Source organism: Zingiber officinale, chromosome 4B, assembly GCF_018446385.1.
Source record: "Zingiber officinale cultivar Zhangliang chromosome 4B, Zo_v1.1, whole genome shotgun sequence".
Lineage (NCBI taxonomy): Eukaryota > Viridiplantae > Streptophyta > Magnoliopsida > Zingiberales > Zingiberaceae > Zingiber > Zingiber officinale.
Window position 1 is genome coordinate 82,224,150 of NC_055993.1, and position 9,536 is coordinate 82,233,685.

Sequence of the window (9,536 nt, forward strand, 5' to 3'; positions counted from 1 at the left end):
CAATAAATTTGTTTGTATTGTTTATTTAAGGGTTAGAGTAAGTATTAAAAGGGATATGTTTCTTAATGTAACTACTAACAAACACAAAATTAGAGTAGTATATCTTTCCAAGTAAGGAGAGGCAAAAACATGAATGGCGATGTCAATGTTCATTGTTATGTGTTTTTAATTCAAGAACTTTAATATATTTTAATTTTTAGTTATTTTATTTTAAAAGTTTGTGTGCCTGGGCCCGTGACTAAAGTCACGCGGCTAATGAATTTGGTTCTGCAACCTCCACCACCATCTCCTCGTTCATACCGCCGCATCGGCCCAAGCACCGAGTCGTGAGAAGATCACACGAGGGGGAATCATCTTTACTCCGGCTGCCATCTCACTGCCTCCCACAAATGGAACCACCGTCTCAAGTTCCCACCCTCGCCGAGATGACCGCAGCGGAGCCCTTGCTAAAAGATTGCGATAGCCGGTGCCGCCGAAGTGGGCCAGGAGCACAAAGATATCGAAGCTGAAGCGATAACGAAACAGAGATGAGGCAAACAAGCAGGAAGAAGCATAACAGCAAGCTGTAGCAGTCCCCCATCAAACTTTTAGCATGCTTATGCTTTTTTACTTGTATTTCCATCTTTCTCAATGAACTATAAAACAAGAAGAAAAAAAAAAGATCATTGTTCTTAAGCTGATCATATTGTCGATTGTGAGCTCTACAGGAAATGCCCACAAGAACAGATCCTTTCAAGCACGAGGATCCATGTTTTCATTCCCTTCTTGGCATGATCAATAAAAAGACATGATGATCACTCTTATAGTGTTTCTTGCATTTGTAGTGTAATTCAACGCGCTTGTATGTTAGTAGAACCATCATCCACCATGTTCTTATTTCCTGAGAAAAGAAGGCACGTAGCATATGAACATGTACATAAACAAGTTTGATGATGCATGAGAAACCTAAAAAGAAGGAAAATTGTACCAAATAAACACAAGAAATAATACTGGTTAGTGTTGATGCATATTTACTAGCAAGAATGACCTTGAAACACAGTATACATCTGACAATTTCTTGTGATCTCATAAGTATCCCTTGGTGATATGCTCTTCCAGTTCTTCGAAGTTCCATGCATCGTCAACTGAATATTCTCCTGGAAATAAGCATAATGAACATCAAACTCAAGAAGAGTAATAATTCCATGCAGGAGTAATAATTTACTTTGGCTTGCTCAAATTCCATGTAGGAGTAATAATTTATTCCAGGACATCACAGTTAGTAATCTACATTTCAATTGTTTGATAAGAACTCCAGGCATAATTTTAAACAATTTCTAGCAAGAAAAAAAAAATGGGTGAAAGCAAATTGATAAGCACTCTGTTTAGGAATCATGTGGATCTCGTTACATGTATCTAGCAGACCACTATTTTTAAATAGAACAAAATAAGAAAAGAGGGAGATAGTTATCACAATGAATACCTGTGATATAGTCTAATACAGTAGAAAAAAAATCTCATCTTGAGATGTGAATGGCAATGGCAATTGGAACCATGAAACAATCAGAAAATAGTTTCCATATAGATTTGAGAATAGCATAAATACATTGTTCACAAAATTTTGGATTTTTATTTTGTGATGAGATTTAGAACGAAGAAAGCAATGATGCTGGTTTAAATAACGGGCTAATTGAACCATATGAAGGTTGCATTTCTTTAATTGACAGTTTGTTCTTTCTCTAGTAAATACATACCATAAACCATAAAGGCAGCAGCAATCGACTAGAAAATATCTCAATTCTCACAGAAGCAAAATGAAACCATTTGTCATGAGAAGCAATACAAGCTACATGAAAAGAGCAAAAGAATTGCTAGTATTTTCTCTGATTTTAAATACCAACACCTATACAAACAGGTTCACTTATCATATATTTCTTGCAAAAATGATAGCCAAGAAATGGAAGCTTATAACCGTGTAAACATCTTCTGCCTAAACAGAATACAAGAATGGCTTTTGAAATTCAGGACAAAAAGGCTAGATGTCTTACCAATTGAATCCCTTCGTAGGGCAGCCAAATGAGCACAGCTATAAACATAATAAGAAATTAGCATAATAAATTGAACACAAAAAACAGCAAACCATCAGTGATTTTCATACATTATGCATGCGGTCAGATTGCTGGTCCAAGTGGATGATAGACAAACTTTTTTGTTCTAATTTACAAGAAAGGAAGGTAGAAAGCCTAAAATGTCCAATTAAGTAATCTTGTTTAAAATGCAATAACCAGAAGAGCAGGTTCTATGTACCATGGAGACGAGACAACAAGAATAAGCATACACCAGACAATCTTGCTAATTTCATACATTGTGCATGCTTCAGATTGCTGGTCCATATGGATAATAGACATGAACTTATTTTGTTCTCAGTTTACAGTAAAGCCTACCATGTCCAATTAAGTAATCTTGTTTGAAATGTAATAGCCAGAACACCAGGGACTATGTACCATGGAGGAGGTAGAAAGAATAAGAACATACAGAGAAAACACATTCATGATAGGTTCCACAAAGCACAATTAGAAGTTTAACTAACTATCTATAGTCTATGAGAACAATTAGATAAGATGGAGCTTTCTCATCTATGACATCTTCAGGGGAAAATGATATACCGTATTAAAGGGAGATTTTGCATTGAAATGCATCTGACACCAAATCCTTGTAGTTCTAAGGGAGACAACTATTTGATAAAAGAAAGAGATCATACTTGACCCAGAAATTCAATATTGTGTGAGAGAGTAGACTTGAAGCAATGCAATTTCCGTCAAATAACAAAACACTGTAAACTGAAAATCCTTCAAGACCTCTGACACTGACAATTAACTCCAACAATAATAATAAGCAAAGCAACTAATTAGAAGCAAAGCATGTGAAGCTGACATGGATCTTAAACATGCAAATCAGCAATTAATGTGAAGCAAGATTTGATTTATACAGCGACAAGAATTACATCTTTGAAGGAATCATGAATCCATGATAGACAAACTAGAGAATGTGGAAAAGCATTGAAATTTGAAGTACTAAGTTGTACAGAACAGAAGATGAATACTAACAGTGTAACACATCAACAATTGAAATAGCTTAAGTTAGAGAAGGGAAAATGGAAAGGATTTAAACATAACTTCCATAAGAAAAGACCAATAGATGCAAGGTTGCTTAATTGGTGGCCCTTGCAGAAGATAAACTAAGTTTATGGAAAAGCCCTGGCCACTTACCGCACGTTATATAAATTCACATATTTACATTGCCCTGGACTACCATTAACATGCACCATAATTTATCGTCAGCATGAGTCACATGAACTGTGAGTAAAGTTCTAGTGTTATTTATCTGGACAAAAAGAATACCTGCCAAGAGCTTTTCCAAGATCAGCACAAAGAGATCGGATATATGTTCCCTTAGAACAAGTTACTCTGAATACCAGATTCTGCCTGCAGGGAAGAATTGAGTGTAGGATAATCATAATGGCCCTGACAACTTATCTAACACAGATAAAAGGGAAAGTAGAAAGGATGTTTCCACACTATACTCTCTAACAGCCAGTTACTACTGAAGTATTCTACAGTATGCTATCAAAAAAATTCCTGTAATGATCCGTCCTCATTGCAATTTGTTGCATGCTGTCTGTAATCATAACAACTTAAGCTTTCAGGAAAAGTAGTCACCCAATTCGAAAATATAGATGGTAGTAAGAAATGAGCATGGTCATCAAAGGATGCAGTTTAAAATGAGAGTTAAGATGGATTCAAATTAGAAAGTAAAAGTTTTAGACTAGGAAATTTTAAATTTTATAAGTTTAATTATCTTAACCCTATTTTAAACCACATCACTCGGTGCGAAAAAAATTTTGCCCAACCAATGTGGCAGAGCTAGAAAACTTTTTCTCTTCAAAAAAATTAACTATTTTCTTGGACCTGCTGGATTAAACCTAGACCATCTAAAAAGATCAGCCTTCAACCACAATACAACCTATCATTTTAAGTTTGTAAACAAATAAGTAGCCTATGATAAATCCTAAAAGTAATTACTTATCATGTAGTATCAGAATGGCAAATTTTTGTGTACCAGATACCCTAAACCCTAATACAGCAATTACACAAATGAAATCATTCAACAAGAATCGTTCTTCAGTGGATTTTCTTAAAATATGCACTAAACTAGGTCAACCAAATTGAAAAAGTTCCCAAACATTGTTTAAAATACACAATCATTGGATGCACCTGTCACCCAAGCTGCGCTCAATATCAAACTGATATATTGATATTCGTCTTGGTGATAACTCAACTGTTTCTCCTTTCCTTGCTTTCTCGTACATTCTTTCACCGCCAACCTAATTAATTACAATACTTGTCAGGAGAAAAAGAAAGAATTCCATATCGAATTAAAAACATCACCAAATTCATATTTAGTTGAATAGTTTCTGACATAAATAAGTCTTACGAGTTTACATTTAATCCAACACCATGGGCTTGACACATGTTAATGGTAAAGCTAAGAAGATGACGTAGAAATCCCAACATAAAGGTTCAGTTTGTATTCACATTAATATATACACTTTAGTCTACCAAATAAAGGCAAAATTAACCACAAGCAATTGTAATTCAAGTTAGTAACATATATCTTTTCACCATGAAACAAACCTTCAGCCAAAAACTTCTTGTCTATGTCATATAAGCTCTTCTATGCTATAGTTTCAACTTCATGCAAGTCATATATTCCAAGGTTGGTCAAATGGCAAATAATACATTCTGTTGAAATGTCAAGACAGACACATTTAGGAAAAGTTTGGATTTTCCACTATTTCCTGTGCAACATAACATGCTGTACCACAGAGAGTAAAGGGAAGAGAGTAATAATAATCATTCCTAATTCATATATTTGTGCTCGTCCATATTTCTTTTTTATGAAACTCTTAGATATGTAAAACTAAAGAATCAAGAGTTACAAAGCTCTTAAGGATAATAAGAAAAATAATTATCTAAAATTCTAAATTCAACCCAGGTGTTCATCACATTTTTTTCTGCCATCAGTCATTTCCAGCTCCCGTGGAGCGTCACTCATATACATGAAAGATGAGCCTTCAAGAAAATGACCTCTACCAACTGTAAGTTTCCTCACTAAATTGTCAATTGAATGTGTGAATCAATCAGATAAATTTTCCAAAATAACAAAGATCTCTAACCTTAATGGCTGAAAACATAGGAGGAACTTGCCATATCTCTCCTAAGAAAGATTTAACCGCCTTTTTTATATCATCATCCTTGATGTGTTCCCATGGTTCTCTTTGAATAACCTTGTCACAGAATTAAAATAAATTTAATCAAAATGGAAAGAAAGATAACTTCTGCAATTATGTCAGAGCCTACACAAATGTATTGTAAAAAAAAGGAATAAAGCAAGTTAATTCCTCATATCTGGATTGCTAATGCGTAAAACCAAGACAAAAATACAATGGCATACTGTAACTGTTGGCAGATAAACAACTTCTAAAACAAGGCATCATGTTTCTTGTGATACTTAATAGTTTCATGATTTTCATGTTACATCACATTCATTTGCAACAACTGTGATTAATATATTTAGCTTCCAGGATTTGCTATCATATATAAAACAAACTATGATAATGTTATAGAAGTTTCCCCTTCAAGAATCTAGGAATGTCACAAAAGCCTATTAAAATGAACAGTAGATTAAGGACTGCCCTATTAATAATTAGAGTAGACCCAAAGATGAGTATAGTTACATATATATCTAATGTTAACTTAAGATAGCAACTAATTACTTGGCCTTGTTCAAAACTAACAAAATTAATCATACCAAAAAGACATTGTTCCAAACCAAAATGAGGCCTTAGTTTGGCAAAAAAAAAAAAAAGGAGCATTACTTTGCAGCTAAACATTAGAAACACCACACAGAATAAAAGATCCATCAGATAAGACACAAAGATAGAATAATCACAAACGGCTAGAACAAAAACAAAAAGGATGGGGAAGGTGACCCCATTTGATGGGCAAACAAATGAGAAATAATAAGTGAAGTAAAAGGAAAGTACACAAAGAAGGCCAGAAAAAATCCTGAAACCAATTTAACTTATTTTATTACATAATATTTCATTGTTGCATGTCAAGATGAAGTAACTATAGTATAATAAAAAGGGTATACTGGTGAATCTGCATCCCAGGTTGATGTAGCTTCTCCTAGACGGAAAACACCACTATATCCTTTAACCATACCTTGGTACCTGCAGGATCCAATAAATTTATGAGGAACTTAGTAATATGGATACAAACTTATTCACAAAAAAGCAACATGGAACAAAAGAAGGCTCTTGAAACAAAACAGTGAATCATTGAACAGAATCCAGGCATTAGGTAGCATGATTTAACAATGAACAATCATTTAGGGTAACAAGTCATGCCATCGAACCTTACCCCAATGATGTGACAAGGGAAGCCTAGAGTTCAATCTCTATTTTTCTCCAGGTCGACATCAACCATCATTAAATCACTAATTTTTGACATGAAACTTGATCTTGAATGCTTATTATGACAGGACAGGAAGTGGAATTGGCATTAGAAGACTTGGGACTTGGAAATTGAAATATATTTCTCTTACACATTTGCCCTACAATGATTATCTTTTTGGAAGACAAATTGAATAACCAGTTTAGTATATCAAAAACAAAATTTAGTATCAAACCAAATTAGAATAGATAGGTACACAAGAGCACAAATGTTGGTTTTGTCAAAAGAATCTTAGGCAGTGAATGAACTGATTACAATGAAGGGGGCAGGTACCTGTCAACAATTTTTGTGGCTTTACCAATACAAACAATTAATAACCCTGTGGCCATCGGGTCAAGAGTACCAGCATGCCCAACCTGCGAACATAAAATTTCAAGATAGGCGTCCACTCAAACTACCAATAAAAGACATGTTTGTGAAAGAACAATTAAGTACCTTCTGAACTTTGACTAAGCGTCGCAACTTCCCACAAACAGTAAATGAAGTCCATCCTACCAAAATTATAGTTTAAATTTCAGCCAACTAGTAATTGGATCAAAACAAGTAAAAGTTTTCTGGATTCAGAAGAGTCATCAATTGTATCGACCACGATGGATGAGCATATATGCGACTATATGGTATCATCAAGACATATTAACCATCCGGTTGTAGCCTTTATTTTACCACTTGAATTAGTACTAGGAGTATATATTCATTTGAAAATCCTGAATGATGTATGAAAATCCTGAATGATGTAGCCTTGATATCAAAATAATGCAAAAGAGTGTAATCAATTCAAAGAGAATCTGGGTTCAGATGACATGATAATGGCTAGTTACCTAAGAAAGTAAAAGCGTAAATGAATCGATATATTGTGCAATAAGCCAATAACTAAACAATTAAAGGGATGAATGACATGGGCACACAAAGCAAAGGAACTTGAGAAAAAGGCAATGTGTGCAAGTAGAAGCAGGAAGAACACGCAGGGTTCTGGCAGCCAAAAAGAATAATTTTAGTTTAGAATATCTGAGGATACTGGTTTGATAATTAATTATATGTCTATATTCAGTTCATGGGTGATTTTCTAGTTTGATAGCCTGATTGGGATGGTATCTCATTTCACTTTGCTAGGCTTGCAGCAAAGTTCAGGATGTGATACCTCCAGAAATTTAAAATGAATAATTGATAAAAATAAATAAATGAATAAAAGTTAACAGCACATGACCTGCACACAATTGCATTGAAAAGGCTAAGAGAAGAGTAATCAGCTATCAACCTAAAATCTGTGTAATCCTGAAACTACCCATAGAAAATATTTATCTAAGTTTAGTGCAAGACTCTATATTTTCTGATGTCAGTTGGGTATTTAACTCTTTCATTCAATTAGTGTCTCTATGTCATTGATATGATCACTTCTTCAATGGCTATGTTTTAGCTGTTATTCCATCAGGATACAACAACAACAAGCATAAGTCCCAACTGTTCGGGATGGCCTGATCCATGCCTGATGCAGTTTTTGACATTTTTCAATAGTCGACCTGATGCAATCCAATTAGAATAAGGTTGCATATGTTAATAACGACTTGAACATATTCATTACATCATTTCTGGTTTATACATTCTAATATTTTACCATCACATTCTAATGGTGAGTGAGAACATTATATATAAGGCCATTGAACATTTGAACTATTGAAATAACAACATTAGTCGAAAGAAATAAAAAGCAGCAACCAGACCTTTAGGTTTGTCCACAAGAACTACAGTCCCGGATGGGCCATCCCACCTTGGAGGAAGCTCAGTCTTCCTGTTCACGAGATACGGCTCAGCCTGTTCCACCGTTATTGGGGCAGCTACAGCTCCCTGCCTGTTACCAGCCTTTGGGACTTTCCTCAAACACTTGAAGAACTCCTCGACCTTCTTCTCCGTCACACTCTTGATGGCAAGATTGTCCTTTTTCTCCACGCTTTCTTCAAAAAAGATCAAAGCCCTCTCATCCTTCTCCTCGCTACCATCCTTCCCTTTCTTCGGCTTCCGTCCTTTCTTTTTCACCACACCTTCCTCTGCCGATGCCGGCGGTACAGGCTCCATGGGGTCGACGAAAGCCTTATCCAAGGAATACTGAGGAAAGTACTTCTTTTCAAGCTGGTACACCATGCGATAGTGCTTATCCTTCTCCCAGGGATACGCAAAAGCGTCGTAGAAGTAAAGTTCCTCCTCGCGTGGGTGAAGGCGAGGGAAGTCTATTACCTCCGGCTCGAGCTCTACGTATTCGTCTCCGGCGCCGCGCCGGCGGTCCTCGTCGTCGGAGCCTCCGTACATGCGGCGTTGCCGCTTGCGGTAGTACCGCCGCTTGGAACGGTCCATGGCGGCCTCGGAGGAGGAGCCGGCGGTGTCGGAGAGTACTTCAGCTGCGTCTGACGATGCGGGGGGCGGCTGGTCGGAGCCGTCATGCGCATTTGGGAGCCGACGGCGGGAGGTAGAGCCGCGGGCAGGACGGTAGCGGATGAGCTCGTAGTATAGCGGATAAGGAGTGGCAGTGGTGGAAAGGAGGCGCCGAGCGGGAGAGAAGGGGTTCCTGGCGAAGAGACGAGGGTTGAGTTTGGCGGCCGAGTAGGAGAGGAAGAGGGTAGACCACAATTTGGAGGTCGCCATTTTTGGGGAGAGGAACGCGATCACTCAAAACCAGCCACACCCTAAACTAAAGAAATCAAATACAATCACAGAGCCAAATTCTAAAACCGCAAGCTCGAACTGAATGTAAGGGCATCCACGTCAATTTCCTTATTACTATATTTAAAATTTAATATAATCATTTTTCACTATATATCATATCAATTATTCTAAAATTTTTATCATCTTTAATTTTTTTTTATTTTCTTCTCTTTCTTCTATTTTTTTATTATTATATTTATAAAATGAGGGGAAGAAGAGACGGAGTGGAAGGAGAGAGATTAAAAAAATTATTATTTTATTTTTATGATAGTAATTTTATTTCTT

At 36.2% G+C, this 9,536-nt stretch overlaps 1 protein-coding gene across 2 annotated transcripts; it reads right to left on the reverse strand.

Annotated features, from left to right (window-relative positions):
* Positions 1 to 1,026: 1,026 nt before the first annotated feature.
* Positions 1,027 to 9,275, reverse strand: LOC121975289. 2 transcript variants are annotated; one of them, XM_042526860.1, is made up of 9 exons: positions 8,276 to 9,275; positions 6,993 to 7,048; positions 6,831 to 6,913; positions 6,196 to 6,274; positions 5,216 to 5,326; positions 4,254 to 4,363; positions 3,381 to 3,464; positions 2,028 to 2,065; positions 1,027 to 1,136 (listed from the first exon to the last, which is right to left on the reverse strand). In XM_042526860.1, the coding sequence occupies exons 1-9, from the start codon at positions 9,189 to 9,191 to the stop codon at positions 1,066 to 1,068; spliced, it is 1,548 nt and encodes a 515-aa protein (XP_042382794.1). In that variant the 5' UTR covers positions 9,192 to 9,275; the 3' UTR covers positions 1,027 to 1,065. The 2 variants fall into 2 exon arrangements, with proteins under 2 accessions (XP_042382794.1, XP_042382795.1); XM_042526861.1 differs by lacking the exon at positions 2,028 to 2,065 and having other exon boundaries at positions 1,028 to 1,136.
* Positions 9,276 to 9,536: the final 261 nt, after the last annotated feature.